The sequence below is a fragment of the Mesoplodon bidens genome (assembly GCF_964165515.1).
Source record: "Mesoplodon bidens genome assembly, chromosome: 13".
Classification (NCBI taxonomy): domain Eukaryota; kingdom Metazoa; phylum Chordata; class Mammalia; order Artiodactyla; family Ziphiidae; genus Mesoplodon; species Mesoplodon bidens.
Window position 1 is genome coordinate 29189317 of NC_138169.1, and position 16218 is coordinate 29205534.

Below are 16218 nucleotides of genomic sequence, written 5' to 3' on the forward strand. Positions count from 1 at the left end.
GGACACACGTCAACTGCCTCTGAGGTGACAACTGGTGGCCAGATATGTGTGAAGAGACCAGCAGTGAGACTGTGGATCAAGGGCGAGTGAGGGAAATGGGGTGTCCTCTGAAAAGAGACAAGCTCTTTAGTGAGACCCCGAGAGTCGGCAGGAGAGCTGGAGCTGAGGAAGGACAGATAAGTCCCCACAGCCGTCTGAGCAAACCCAGCTCAGGTGGCAGAGCAGGTGTGTGGCTCAGCGTGGGGTGGGCAGAGCGGCGGCCCGGCCTCCTCCCAGCAGGTCTGCTCCCCGGGCCTCGCTCCATGGGCGCCACCACCAGCCGGGCCTCCTGCCCTGTGTGGTCATGACCGACAAGCCTGGTGGAGGCTGTGGCCCAGCAGCTCCCACCTCTCCCAACCCAGCCAGGACCACACTCCAGACTTGCTTCTTCCTTCTTCTCTTCCTTTTCCTGCTTTTTGATGGTTTTTTTGGTGAGGCATCTGATTAAAGATCGAGGCAGTTTAGCTCTAGTTTATGAGGAAACAGAATGTGACAGAGTCCACAACTCAAAGGAACAGCATCACATATACACCACACACACTCCACACACACCATCAAACACACACATGCACATGCACATGCACAAGCAGGATGCCCACAAGGTGGGCAGGCGCTCTGCATGAGGTCACCCTAGTGGTTCATCCAAGGAAGGTCATGATCCTAGGTTCAAGGTGAAGGTCCTGGCAAACCTAAGCGTCAGTGGCTTAAACAAAATCAGCAGGAAGTTCTTAAAGGAGCCTGAGCCACGGGGCTCACGTCTGTTGACAGAGGCGCTGAGTGTGCACACATGCTATAGACAGACAGACCGACAGACCGACCGACCGACCAATGGTGGGAAGCAGGGCCCAGAGCAGCACAGCTCGGCAAGCCAAGAGTGAGAGGAGGTTCAAGGAAGGAGTGTAAGGATTCCCTGAACAGAGGGAAGCAGGAAACTCTGACCTTACGAAGTACAGAGACGACTGCTGACCACACGAGTGTCAAGTCCGCTCTGACACCCCAGCCACTTGGTCTAGGAAACCAAGGAGTGTTTGTGAAGCTCATGGAGATGCTGCAGATGGCTTCGGCCACTAAAAGCGACTGGCCAGTGAGGATGCACAGCTGGCAGCACGAGGGGAGGAGGGCTGCCTTCTCACCACAGCACTGACGCCCAGGCCTGGGGCAACTTCACAGGAACGTGGGCAGGTATTCTAGTCTTGCCCCCAGTGAAAACTGCCCCCATAAGATCAGCCCTTCACACTGTCTGGACCTGCTCGCGAGAGCCTTCCTGCTGAGGACACACCAGTCCCAGGACGCATGACCATGTGCTGAGAACAGCTTGAAGGAGAAGATGAACTGCCCTCAGAGACGAGATAACAAACCTGAACATAAATCCTGCCACGAAACGAGTTGGTGCATTCAGAGGAGGATGAACCCAGTTAGGTTTTTCACTACAGGGCTGGAGACCCCCATGCAGCTGTGTCTTGCAGACCCCCTCCCAGCACGCAGGCCATGCACACGGTGAGCAGGCACCAGATCCTCCCCAGGTTCAAGAATCCTGTAGTTACCGCCGCTCAGCACAAGGGGCGCTGCAGGCCTCGTTAGCTCAGGGCACATTCAGCATTTTCAATTATCCACTCAATAGCAGCCCACCCCTGGAGCAACACAGAAAGATTTCAACGTGGTGTCAGAAGTCCTGCCTGTCTCACCACAGACAGCAGGCTATGCAGGTCACATAAATGCACAGGGACAGCCCTGTGGCTCTGAAGCAAACACAGCCAAGACGTTCTGCAGGCAGCTTCTCAGCCCCAGAAATAAGGTGGCACCTGTTCTGCCTGAAATTCCCGCACCAGTTTGAGCTATGCTGAGTCCGCACCCCTCATGAGTGCCGTCACCTACTGAGGGCAGTGAGGGGAGCGCGGCCCCTCAGCCTCCTCCGTGAGTCACCCCTAACTTCTGGCTCCTGAACCGCATGCGGGGCCACCCGCCTCTCCACCTCCATCTTCCTCTCTCTCTGGCTCCTCCTCCATCTTCAGGCCACTGGCTGCCCCCACATCCCCCAGACTTGTCTGGGATGCTGTCGGATGGCAACCACAGCTGGGCGGCCATGATTCTCCATAGGCCTCCAAAACAGCAACCCCCAAATAAAGTGAAATAAAAGACCTTGATCTGGCCTCACTAAGTTTCCCCTGACTTTTCTCATTAAGGGCTGAGGTGACTCTGGTCTCACCCAGTGCTGCCTTCCTCCCAAAATATTCTTCAGCAAACACTCAGGCCTGCCCTAAGCCAGACTCTGTCCCCAGGGCTCACAGAGTAGACATGATGCATGCTGCTCTGGGCAGGAGGCCTCCCCGACTTTCGTGAACTGAGTTGAGCTACTGCCGACCTTCCTCAAATCTGGATTTTTCTAAAAATAGGGCAGACTGGCTCTGTACTAGTGACTAGACCAATGAGCCTAAATGCAAGAATAAATGGCTCTTGGCCAAGCCGTGACCTGAGCGTGGTAGGAAGGGAAGGACGGCTTAGGTGCCATCCCACTGGTCCCAGAATGAAGAATCTCTTCTGACCAAAAAGAACGAGAGAGAGAAGGGGAGAGTCGGGGTGGCAGCAGAAGGAGGACGGCAAGGGGAGCTGGGCGAACAGCCAGGCCCTGCTCTGGCACCCAGCACTGCCTGGGATGTGCCTCCCAAACACCCAAGCTCTTCTTGCCAACCCCGCTGGAGAGGAGGCCAGGGCTGACAGCCTCCTCCTGGTCCATCCCTCCCCCACTCCCTCCACAAGGCTCGCTCCCAAATCCCACCAGAGCGAGAGGCAAAGGGAAGCCCTGCACACGGAGAAGCTCAGCCGGAGCCACTCAATACCGATTAAATATGAAACTGCTGAAAATCCCGAGTGTCCTGCCTGCCCACGCCAATACCTGTCCTGGACGTGTGGGGTGTGTCTTGTTAACTGAGCCCAGATGGCTCGGCTCCTGGAAGGGGTGGCTGCCTTGATGGCCTGTGCTCCCCCAGGCCTGGAGCCCTCCCCACCTGCCCGCGGTCAGTAGGACCCCCGCTCATCTGGCCCCCGAACAGCTAGAGATGGTACCTTCTTTGCATTGGACGATATCGTGTTGGCCATCAAACTTTCCAGATAGCTGCCGAGGCTGATCCCCTTCACGGTGATGACGGCTTCTTGGGTGAGCACGGTCCTGCAGGAGAGCGAGAAGTGAAGGGGCTGAGCAGCCGGGGGGCGGGGGAGCCCCCGCCCCACCCCAGCCTTGGACTTCAATGTCCGCTTACCTTCCTGGGTCCTCTGGGTGGGGTGTGTACACCAGCCTCTCACTCACTGACACCCAGTTTGTGAGTGTGATCTTAAAACAGGAAACAATGGCTGTAGGTTCTATTTCTCTTGCATTTCTTCCCAGACCATCTGCTCCCACTCCTCCCATCCCCGAATCTGGACTTACTGGAGCCAGAGCAGAAGAAATGCCAAGGCCTGCCAAGACCCAGGAGGCACGGCCAAAGTATGGCCCAGGGACACCGAGTCCTGGCGGCTCCTGGCGACAGTCACCGCCCTCCCTCCACACCCTACCCAAACCTGAGTCGGGCTCATTAGCTGTCATCATTGTATGTGCAATATTTTTATGCCAGGCTCTGTATTTAATAAACCTAATTTTCTTTCATTAATCCTCAGGACAATACGGTGAGGTTGGCTCTTTTTTAGAAAAGGAAAGTGAGGCTCAGAACAGGTTGATCACTGACACCCGCAGCCAACAGCGATTCTGTGATAACCAGGACGCAGGCATGCGGCTGTCCCGCCCAAAGCCCTTCCTTTCCACTAGACCTACAACAGCAAGAACCATCCCTCTTTACCGACAACTAAGCCTTCTTGAAGGAGGAAGAGGAATTTTCCAAGTGAAAGAGAAGAGAGAACAATATATAAACTGTCAGTAATGGCTCATGTGGACACACCCACCCGGCTCCCTGTGACTTTGCAGAAGGGCTGCCTGGGCCGAGGAAAGGGGGTCCCCGGCAGAGGTCCAGGCAGTAAACCAAGGAGCCTCCGCACACAGTGACACGACCCACAGGCTAATGGGTCTGACATAAACCATGTTCCCGGGCCACCCGTTTTCCCCAACACGCTCTTTGAATGTGCATTAGGCCAATATCAATGGTTCTTCATTGTGAGACGTGAGAGAGGAGGCCAGGAGAAAAGTGGCTGTTTCAGTGGCTGCAAAGAGCCGAGTGTGTTGTTGGCGGGCAGGATGGCGGCTGGGAGGGGGTGGGGGGGTGGGGAGGCACTGGGGAGGAGCACCGGGGCCCCGGGGCTGCCAGTCTGTCTCCTGGCCTGCCCACTGGTTACAAAGGTGTGTTCACATCATTATGTTTGTTCTTCTATACATTTTTATACTGGAATAAAAGACAAGAAAGATACTGCTAAATAAAGTCAGCCTTTCTATTAAAAATAAAAGATCATTTAGACCAAAGGTGGGCTGGAAATAAAATTAAATGAAGACATTACGCACCATCGTGGCCATTGCTTACATTGGTGGAACAGAGCTCCATTTTCTTTCCCACTGGATCCACAATAGAATGTTCTCTGATGTATGTCAAAGTCCTACTGGTTCCCAAAATCTGAAAAACAAAGCAAAACCAGCATAGTGACGTGTTAGAAACTCCACCTTATATCCTGGAACACTGACCGCCATTTCCTATCTGCTACCCATCTCTTCAACCAGGGATGCAGGTGTGGCTGCAGCAGCGCCTCCAGCTCCTCCAGGTGCCTCTGTCCAGCAGGTGGGACGGACACACAAATCAGGGACATAGGAACCGGTGCTTAGACAGAGGAGAAAGCAAGGCAGGAACTGGGGCGCTGAGGTCAAGGTTGAGGACAAGGTCCGGCTGGTGAGTCAGCTGTGGACCGACCCTGACCCCCACCCCCCAGGCCCCACTGTGTGGAGCCAACTCTGGGGTTCAGGCCACACCAAGCAGGACGATGAGGCTGGGGTGGGGGGACTGGGTATGGGGAAGGGGTGGGGGCTGGGAGTCATGGGGTTTTGGGGGTCCTGTGGGCAGTGTCCCCACTGCAGGTGGGTCAGGGGATGTGTTGAACACTCAGGTGGATGATTAACTCAACTCACAGAGAAACAAACCATGTCTGGGGCTTCCCAGAAATCCCAAATGGGAAGGTTGTCATTCCCTGCATATGGGTGCCAGCTGGGCCGGCGGGTGTAGACGGCTGTGTGAGTGTAGCTGGGGGTCATGCGGGTGCAGCCAGGCTCCACTGGGGGCTCACCACTCTCACGAGGCCGGGCAGCCCCCACTCGGTGCTAAGGAGGCGGTGGCTGTGAAGCCGGCCCCGGCTGTCCACACTGCGCTCCAGCACGTCGACGCCCACGACACTGGGGTTCATGGGATTCGGGTACTTCCTCATGGCAGCCTTGATGACTGTGTCCCACGGGTGGCTGGAGGAAAACGCAACCACCAGCATGAGTGGGCAGTGGGTCCAAAGTCAGGTCAACCCTGTTCTTCAAGCTTTGTTCCAACAAATACACCTGAGGAGTTGGGCTCTGGACCCAGATCCTGGATCCCTGATCCCCCGGGCAACCAGGGGGCGGGCGGGGGGCGCAGACCAGGCTCAGGCCTGGCCGTCCCAGCTTGGCTGAAGGCCCCCTCCTTCCCCAGCCCTGCAGAGCCTAAAGAGGCAGAACCCTTTGGTCTGGGGCTTCTGGGCAAGAGACAATGTCCCTATCCCCTGCCTGTTAACCACCTCCCGTGCTGCTCTGTGGGCTGCAAGGCTGGGGGGCCAGGGCTCATTCCTGCCTCCACCTGGTCGCAGTAACTGTGGGGGCCTTTTTGCCGACCACCCGCCTCACCCCTGCAGCCCACCACAGGCCAAAGCAGCACACCTGCCCAACACGGATCGCCCACAGCTGCTGCCCAGCTATGAGGTCCTGAAGCAACTACTTTGTTCCAACTTCTAAGCAGTACGTGACTTGAAATGGCTACATATGTTTTCTGATTATTAAAAAATGTATTTGAAAATTCAAAAAATAACACAGGATGAGGAAAATAAAAATCCACAATTTCACTATCTGGAGACAAGTCTGTGCAGGCGTCCTGTAAACGCCACCCTTCCCCTCTGGCCCTGAGCCCTGGAGTGAGGGGTGGACACCAGTGTCCCTGTTTGTTTCCTGCCATCAGAGACCACACAGCTGCCCCTGCTCCCCAGAGCTTTGTGCCTGTTGAGGCCGGCAGCCCTAAGGGCGTCCAACGGCTCAGAGTCCGGGGTACTCAGGGTGGACCTTCTCCAGGCGCTGCTATCCTGGGTTTTCCTTCAGGATGCGCACCCAGGTGCATCCCCACAGAGGTGAGTGCGTCTCAACAACACTGTTGTTTCCCCATATGTACCCACACAGGTTTGAGCGGCATGTACAGACACAGCCCAGACCCCAGACCTGGAGACATGCATGCATGCACAGATGTGCACATGCTCAGAAATTAAACTGGGATCATGCTCCTTACATGCACTGATCACTGCTTTTTATATGTAACAGACGAACATTTTCCTGCATCATGAGGCTATTTTCAGAAATATGACTCTAAGTAACTGCACAACAGGCCACTCTGTGGACAGTGCTGTAACCAGACCCTTCTGGTGGATTATTATTATGTTTTAAATCTAGTTTTTCTTTTATTTATATTACTTTCATCTATATTACTTTCATCATCATTTAATCCTGGACACCTTACATTTCTTTTTTTTTGGTATTTTTTTGCATTTTATTTTATTTATTTTTTTATACAGCAGGTTCTTATTAGTTATCCATTTTATACATATTAGTGTATATATGTTAATCCCAATCTCCCAATTCATCACACCACCACCACCCCCCACCACTTTCCCCCCTTGGGTCGTGTGGGTCTGTTTCTGCCCTGCAAACTGGTTCATCTGTACCATTTTTCTAGGTTCCACATATATGTGTTAATATATGAGATTTGTTTTTCTCTTTCTGACTTACTTCACTCTGCATGACAGTCTGTAGATCCATCCACGTCTCTACAAATGACCCAATTTCATTCCTTTTTATGGCTGAGTAATATTCCATTGTATATATGTACCACATCTTCTTTATCCATTCGTTGGTCGATGGGCATTTAGGTTGCTTCCATGACCTGGCTGTTGTAAACAGTGCTGCAATGAACATTGGGGTGCATTTTTCATTTTGAAATATGGTTTTCTCTGGCTATATACCCACTAGTGGGATTGCTGGGTCATATGGTAATTCTATTTTTAGTTTTTTAAGGAACTTCCATACTGTTCTGCATAGTGGCTGTATCAATTTACATTCCCACCAACAGTGCAAGAGGGTTCCCTTTTCTCCACACCCTCTCCAGCATTAGTTGTTTGTAGATTTTCTGATGATGCCCATTCTAACTGGTGTGAGGTGAGATACCTCATTGTAGTTTTGATTTGCATTTCTCTAATAATTAGTGATGTTGAGCAGCTTTTCACATGCTTCTTGGCCATCTGTACGTCTTCTTTGGAGAAATGTCTATTTAGGTCTTCTGCCCATTTTCTGATTGGGTTGTTTGTTTTTTTAATATTGAGCTGTATGAGCTGTTTATATATTTTGGAGATTAATCCTTTGTCCGCTGATTCGTTTGCAAATATTTTCTCCCATTCTGAAGGTTGTCTTTTCGTCTTGTTTGTAGTTTCCTTTGCTTTGCAAAAGCTTTTAAGTTTCATTAGGTCCAGTTTGTTTATTTTTGTTTTTATTTCCATTACTCTAGGAGGTGGGTCAAAAAAGATCTTGCTGTGATTTATGTCAAAGAGTGTTCTTCCTATGTTTTCCTCTATAGAGTCCGGTCTTACATTTAGGTCTCTAATCCACTTCGAGTTTATTTTTGTGTATGGTGTTAGGGAGTGTTCTAATTTCATTCTTTTACCTGTAGCTGTCCAGTTTTCCCAGCATCACTTATTGAAGACACTGTCTTTTCTCCATTGTATACCCTTGCCTCCTTTGTCATAGATTACTTCACCATAGGTGCGTGGATATTAACTCTGGGCTTTCTATCCTGTTTCATTGATCTATATTTCTGTGTTTGTGCCAGTACCATATTGTCTTGATTACTGTAACTTTGTAGTATAGTCTGAAGTCAGGGAGTCTGATTCCTCCAGCTCTGTCTTTATCCCTCAAGACTGCTATGGCTATTCGGGGTCTTTTGTGTCTCCATACAAATTTTAAGACTTTTTGTTCTAGTTCTGTAAAAAATGCCATTGGTTATTTGATAGGGATTGCACTGAATCTGTAGATTGCTTTGGGTAGTATAGTCATTTTCACAATATTGATTCTTCCAATCCAAGAAAATGGTGTATCTCTCCATCTGTTTGTGTCATCTTTAATTTTTCTCATCAGTGTCTTATAGTTTTCTGCATACAGGTCCTTTGTCTCCCAGGTAGGTTTATTCCTAGGTATTTTATTCTTCTTGTTGCAATGGTAAATGGGAGTGTTTCCTTAATTTCTTTTTCAGATTTTTCATCATTAGTGTACAGGAATGCAAGAGATTTCTGTGCATTAATTTTGTACCCTGCTACATTACCAAATTCATTGATTAGCTCTAGTACTTTTCTGGTGGTATCTTTGGGATTCTCTACGTATAGTATCATGTCATCTGCAAACAGTGATAATTTTACTTCTTCTTTTCTGATTTGGATTCCTTTTTTTTCTTTTTCTTCTCTGACTGCTGTGGCTAAAACTTCCAAAACTATGTTGAATAACAGCGGCGAAGGTGGACATCCTTGTCTTGTTCCTGATCTTAGAGGAAATGCTTTCAGTTTTTCACCATTGAGAATGATGTTTGCTGTGGGTTTGTCATATATGGCCTTTATTATGGTGAGGTAGGTTCCCTCTATGACCACTTTCTGGAGAGTTTTTATCATAAATGGGTGTTGAATTTTGTCAAATGCTTTTTCTGCATCTATTGAGATGATTATATAGTTTTTTATTCTTCAATTTGTTAATATGGTGTATCACACAGATTGATTTGCACACACTGAAGAATCCTTGCATCCCTGGGATAAATCCCACTTGATCATGGGGTATGATCCTTTTAATGTGTTGTTGGATTCAGTTTGCTAGTATTTTGTTGAGCATTTTTGTGTCTATGTTCATCAGTGATATTGGTCTGTAATTTTCTTTTTCTGTGATATCTTTGTCTGGGTTGGTATCAGGGTGATGGTGACCTCATAGAATGAGTTTGGGAGTATTCCTTCCTCTGCAATTTTCTGGAAGAGTTTGAGAAGGATGGGTGTTAGCTCTTCTCTAATGTTTGACAGAATTCATCTGTGAAGCCATCTGTTCCCGGACTTTTGTTTGTTGGACGATTTTTAATCACAGTTTCAATTTCAATACTTGTGATTGGTCTGTTCATATTTTCTGTTTCTTCCTGGTTCATTCTTGGAAGGTTATACCTTTCTAAGAATTTGTTCATTTCTTCCAGGTTGTCCATTTTATTGGCATAGAGCTGCTTGTAGTAGTCTCTTAGGATGCTTTGCATTTCTGCAGTGTCTGTTGTAACTTCTCCTTTGTCATTTCTAATTTTATTGATTTGAGTCCTCTCCCTCTTTTTCTTGATGAGTCTGGCTAATGGTCTATCAATTTTGCTTATCTTCTCAAAGAACCAGCTTTTAGTTTTATTGATCTTTGCTACTGTTTTCTTTGTTTCTTTTTCATTTATTTCTGCTCTGATCTTTATGATTTCTTTCCTTCTACTAACTTTGGGTTTTGTCTATTTTTCTTTCTCTAGTTCCTTTAGGTGTAAGGATAGATTGTTTGAGATTTTTCTTGTTTCTTGAGGTAGGCTTAAATTGCTATAAACTTCCCTCTTAGAACTGCTTTTGCTGCATCCCATAGGTTTTGGACCATCATGTTTTCATTGTAATTTGTCTCTAGGTATTTTCTGATTTCCTCTTTGATTTCTTCGGTGATCTCTTGGTTGTTTAGTAACGTATTGTTTAGCCTCCATGTGTTTTTGTTTTTTACGTTTTTTTCCCTGTAATTGATTTCTAATCTCATAGCATTATGGTCAGAAAAGATGCTTGATATGATTTCAATTTTCTTAAATTTACTGAGGCTTGATTTGTGACCCAAGATGTGATCTATCCTGGAGAATGTTCCATGTGCACTTGAGAAGAAAGTGTAATCTGCTGTTTTTGGATGGAATGTCCTATAAATATCAATTAAATCTATCTGGTCTATTGTATCATTTAAAGCTTCTGTTCCCTTATTTATTTTCATTTTGGATGATCTGTCCATTGGTGCAAGTGAGGTGTTAAAGTCCGCCACTATTACTGTGTTACTGTTGATTTCCTCTTTTATAGCTGTTAGCAGTTGCCATATGTATTCAGGTGCTCCTATATTGGGTGCATATACATTTATAATTGCTATATTTTCTTCTTGGATTGATCCCTTGATCATTATGTAGCGTCCTTGTCTCTTGTAACATTACTTTAAAGTCTATTTTATCTGATATGAATATTGCTACTCCAGCTTTCTTTTGATTTCCATTTGTCTGGAATATCTTTTCCATCCCCTCACTTTCGGTCTGTTTGCGTCCCTAGGTCTGAAGTGGGTCTCTTGTAGACAGCATATGTACGGGTCTTGTTTTTGTAACCATTCAGCAAGCCTGTGTCTTTTGGTTGGAGCATTTAATCCATTCATGTTTAAGGTAATTATCGATATGTATGTTACTAGTACCATTTTCTTAATTGTTATGGGTTTGTTTTTGTAGGTCCTTTTCTTCTCTTGTGTTTCCCACTTAGAGAATTTCCTTTAGCATTTGTTGTAGAGCTGATTTGGTGGTGCTGAATTCTCTTAGCTTTTGCTTGTCTGTAAAGCTTTTGATTTCTCCATCGAATCTGAATGAGATTCTTGCTGGGTAGAGTAATCTTGGTTGTAGGTTCTTCCCTTTCATCACTTTAAATATATCATGCCACTCCCCTTTGGCTTGTAGAGTTTCTGCTGAGAAATCAGCTGTTAACCTTATGGGAGTTCCCTTGTATGTTGTCATTTTTCCCTTGTTTCTTTCAATAATTTTTCTTTGTCTTTAATTCTTGTCAATTTGATTACTATGTGTCTCGGCATGTTTCTCCTTAGGTTTATCCTGCCTGGGACTCTCTGCGCTTCCTGGACTTCGGTGGCTATTTCCTTTCCCATGTTAGGGAAGTTTTCGACTATAATCTCTTCAAATATTTTCTTGAGTCCTTTCTCTCTCTCTTCTCCTTCCGAGACCCCTATAATGCGAATGTTGTTGCATCTAATGTTGTCCAGAGGTCTCTTAGGCTGTCTTCATTTCTTTTCATTCTTTTTTCTTTATTCTGTTCTGCAGCAGTGAATTCCACCATTCTGTCTTCCAGGTCACTTATCTGGTCTTCTGCCTCAGTTATTCTGCTATTGATTCCTTCTAGTGTATTTTTCATTTCAGTTATTGTATTAGTCATCTGTTTGTTTGTTCTTTAATTCTTCTAGGTGTTTGTTCTTTAATTCTTCTAGGTCTTTGTTAAACATTTCTTGCATCTTCTCCATCTTTGCCTCCATTCTTTTTCCGAGGTCCTGAATCATCTTCACTATCATTTTTCTGAATTCTTTTTCTGGAAGGTTGCCTATCTCCACTTCATTTAGTTGTTTTTCTGGGTTTTATTTTGTTCCTTCATCTGGTACATAGCCCTCTGCATTTTCATCTTGTCTATCTTTCTGTGAATGTGGTTTTTGTTCCACCGGCTGCAGGACTATAGTTCTTCTTGTTTCTGCTGTCTGCCCCCTGGTGGATGAGTCTATCTAAGAGGTCTGTGCCAGTTTCCTGATGGGAGGGACTGGTGGTGGGTAGAGCTGGGTGTTGCTCTGGTGGGCAGAGCTCAGTAAAACTTTAATCCACTTGACTGCTGATGGGTGGGGCTGGGTTCCCTCCCTGTTGGTTGTTTGGCCTGAGGTGACCCAACACGGGAGCCTACCCTGCTCTTTGGTGGGGCTAATGGCAGACTCTGGGAGGGTTCACACCAAGGAGAACTTCCCAGAACTTCTGCTGCCAGTGTCCTTGTCCCTGCAGTGAGACACAGCTACCCCCTCCTCTGCAGGAGACCCTCCAACACTAGCAGGTAGGTCTGGTTCAGACTCCTATGGGGTCACTGCTCCTTCCCCTGGGTCCCGATGCACACACTACTTTGTGTGTGCCCTCCAAGAGTGGAGTCTCTGTTTCCCCCAGTCCTATCGAAGTCCTGCAATCATATCCCACTAGCCTTCAAAGTCTGATTCTCTAGGAATTCCTCCTCCCTTTGCCGGACCCCCAGGTTGGGAAACCTGACGTGAGGCTCAGAACCTTCACTCCAGTGGGTGGACTTCTGTGGTATAAGTGCTCTCCAGTTTGTGAGTCACCCACCCAGCAGTTATGGGATTTGGTTTTTTTGTGATTGAGCCCCTCCTACTGTTTCACTGTGGCTTCTCCTTCGTCTTTGGATATGGGTTATGTTTTTTGGTGAGTTCCAGTGTCTTCCTGCCAATGACTGTTCAGCAGTTAGTTGTTATTCCGGTGCTCTCACAAAAGGGAGTAAGCACACATCCTTCTACTCTGCCATCTTGAACCAATCTTCTCTGGCGGATTATTTTGATCGCATCCAACCTTCACTGTACAATGAAGGCAGCAGGGAAAACTGGTTCACACCAGCCTTTCAACATATGTCTTTTTCCTTAGGATAAATTTCTAGAATGGAATTACTAAATTAAACATCAAAGATTATGAACATATTGAAGGTTTTTGTTTCACCTTTGATGTCCTTTTTAAATATAACTTATTGACCATGAATTTACTTTATCCTCATAAAACGCTCATCCCAGGTCAAAAAGCTAGCAATGAGATGCAGACTAGAGCCGGGCCTCCCAGCCCCTACTCCACAATCCTTCTGTCACACCCACGGCCTCTGCACTGTCAGGTCCAGAAGCCCTGCTCTTTAACCAAGAAATGCTTTTTCAAGCCATGGAATCGTGTCACTGCACTAACATGTCCACCAGCTCCAAAGAAGCAGAGATGAGGCTGGTCCTGATCACTCTGCAGGGGACCGGAAGCCTTTCTTCTCAGGAAAAGAACTGTCAGGGGCGCAGTCGACAACTCTGTGGAAGGAGGGAGAATCCACATACTCATGAAAGCAGAGGCGGGGGATGGGGGCTGCCCAGTGAAATAAGCTGTGAGCTTTGTAAGTCAAGGTCCCCAGAGTAGTTCCCATAAAAATCATTACTTTAGGCAGAATAGGGTCTGTCTTCTAAAATTACTTGAAATTATCTGAAAGTTGATATACATTTGTATTAAGCACATCTCACACAATGCTTTTTTTTTTTTTTTTTTTTTTTTTTGCGGTACGCGGGCCTCTCAGTGTTGTGGCCTCTCCCGTTGTGGAGCACAGGCTCTGGACGCGCAGGCTCAGCGGCCATGGCTCACGGGCCCAGCCGCTCCGCGGCATGTGGGATCTTCTCATACCGGGGCACGAACCCATGTCCCCTGCATCGGCAGGTGGATTCTCAACCACTGCGCCACCAGGGAAGCCCAACACAATGCTTTCTTTTATATAGAAACCTTGCATCTTTCTAATTGATGATTTCAACTAAATACAACGTGCTTAAAACACATAAAAAATAATTTCCAGACATCAACAGAATGAAGCAGGAAAAGGATAAACATAATAATATTTTTTAGGGACTTTCCTGGTGGCACAGTGGTTAGGAATCCGCCTGCCAATGTAGGGAACACGGGTTCTATCCCTGGTCTGGGAAGATCCCGCATACCGCGTAGCAACTAAGCCTGTGTGCCACAACTACTGAGCCTGCATGCCACAGCTACTGAAGCTCACGCACCTAGAGGCCGTGCTCCGCAACAAGAAAAGCCACCACAATGAGAAGCCCGTGCACAGCAATGAAGAGTAGCCCCCACTCGCCACAACTAGAGAAAGCCCACATGCAGCAATGAAGACCCAACGCAGCCAAAACTAAATAAATAAATTAATTAATTTTAAAAAATAATATTTTTTAAATTACAAGGTTTAAGTACACAAGTCAGTATCACACACTTCTTGGTTAAAGAAAATAGCCCAATACTCATTTGACTGGGAAAAGCTGAGAAGTCTGGCAATGCCAAGTGTCGGGAGGATGTGGGAGCAGGAAGCCAGGCCTGCAGGTGGACATGTGAATGGGCCCCACTCCTGGGGGAGGCAGAGGGAGACTTGCTGAAGTTCATCCTCGGGATAAAGGTCCCCGGCCTTGGCAGAGGCTAATGGTGAGCACGGTGGCCTGTGAGCTGCCCCAGCACGCTCCGTGCCCATGCTGCAGGAACGGGCCAGCAGCAGCACTGGGGGCTGGGGGCGCACGTCTGGACTGGCAGCCAGGGAGGGGGCAATTGCTGGTCCCACTCAGGGGCATTGGTGAGGAAGAACAAGGCAACTCTACGCTCAGCGAGGATGTCGGAAATATGAAGTGGGGTGAGGACACAGAGTGCCTGGGACCTGCCTACAACAACCCAGGGGAAGGAGCAGGAAATGGGGGCGCATGAGACCAGACATCTGTGAGAGGCACCGTTAGCATGCAGGAGGGCACTGCACTCATTATTCCAGTCTCCACTCTTGCATAATGTGCATAATAATGAGTCCAAAAAAAAAACTGAAGGAGCGACTTCCCTGGTGGCACAGTGATTAGGACCCTGCTCTCCCAATGCAGGGGGCCCAGGTTTGATCTCTGGTCAGGGAACTGGATCCCACATGCTGCGGCTGGGAATTCACATGCCACAATTAAGGGGCCTGCAGGCCACAGCTGAGGAGCCCGTGAGCTGCAACTAAAAAAGCCTGTGTGGGGACTTCCCTGGTGGTGCAGTGGTTAAGAATCCGCCTGCCAATGCAGGGGACACAGGTTCAAGCCCTGGGCTGGGAAGATCCCACATGCCACGGAGCAACTAAGCCCACGAGCCACAACTACTGAGCTCGCGTGCCACAACTACTGAAGTCCATGCACCTAGAGCCCGTGCTCCGCAACAAGAGAAGCCACTGCAATGAAAAGCCCACGCACCGCAACAAAGAGTAGCCCCCACGTGCCGCAACTAGAGAAAGCCCGCATGCAGCAATGAAGACCCAACACAACCATAAATAAATAAATAAATAAATTTATTAAAAAAAAAAAAAAGAAAGCCCACCTGCCACAACTAAGACCCAGCGTGATGAAATAAAAAAAATAAAATAAAATGGAATGGAAATGAAATGAAATAAAATAAATATATGTTTAAACAAAAAAAGATGAAGGAAAAGTGCTCAGACCCCAAGAGACCCAGGGCCAGCCCAGTGGTTCTTGGAGCAAGGCCCGCAAAGCTGGGCTCTCTGGCCCCTCCGGGAGCCTGGGCGCTGCTGGGAGGGCCTGCCCTTCTGGCTGCACGACATCAGCCAAAGCTGCAGGAGCCCAAGTCAGACCACAAACTGCCAGCCTCTCCCCAGGAGTGACGGTCAGGCCAAGGCTGCATGGTGGTCACTGCTGAGCTGTGCACTCAGGGCCCATCCCTGATGAGAGAGTAAAAGGACTCATTTTACTACACCTGGATCCCTGGTTCTGAGTGAGGGCACAGAAAGGACGCGGGAGGCCTTGCTGGTCGGGAAGCACTGGCGGCCACATGGGTGGCAGTTCAGCTACTGTGCTTCCCCAGCCACCACTTCTCCTTGAAACTACTGACCACAAACTGTGGTCACTCAGACGTGGGTGTCGGACAGGCATTTTCTCAAAGATGAATGAAGTGAGCCTGTCACTTGGAGGAAAACACCTGATGGCATTTGCTGCCAAAGATAAAACTTAAGCTTCTAAGTGAAAACTGGAATTTTAGAAAACTTGCATCACTACCATGGGCCTGCTGCTTGCCCCACACTGTACCCGGTAACCCACACAGCCAAATGACCAGTGCGAGACGTCACAGATCACATGGGAGAAGGACTCATTCAAAGTACGAGACGGGCCAGTTACTCTGGTCCTTGTGGTGTCAGATTTTACACTGCAATTAATTTGAGAAACTACTGCTTGTTTCGTTGCAGTAGCAAAGAACAGCCATGACTATTTTTAAAGACTTTCGAAATACCTTTGCCAACTAGGTTTTACTCACATACAGTGTGAGGCTGGATTTTAATAATTTACTTCAACCAAAACAA

General features: G+C 47.8%; 1 protein-coding gene across 6 annotated transcripts in view; it reads right to left on the minus strand.

The window, feature by feature from the left end:
• PRELID3A (PRELI domain containing 3A) overlaps positions 1-16218 on the minus strand; it is an 86241-nt gene that overhangs the window by 39881 nt on the left and 30142 nt on the right. For 3 of the 6 annotated variants that reach the window (XR_014017386.1, XR_014017387.1, XM_081253241.1), the window contains exons 2-5: positions 5293-5461; positions 4542-4631; positions 3297-3367; positions 3103-3205 (exon numbers count right to left, since the gene is read on the minus strand). Coding sequence is in view for 4 of the 6 variants with exons in the window: in XM_081253241.1 (XP_081109367.1) it covers positions 3103-3205; positions 3297-3367; positions 4542-4631; positions 5293-5461 (433 nt within the window). In the remaining 2 variants the exon portion in view is untranslated. Of the gene's footprint in view, positions 1-1260; positions 1671-3102; positions 3206-3296; positions 3368-4541; positions 4632-5292; positions 5462-16218 lie in introns of those variants that run through there. The other 3 variants (XM_081253242.1, XM_081253243.1, XM_081253240.1) reach the window with 2 other exon arrangements.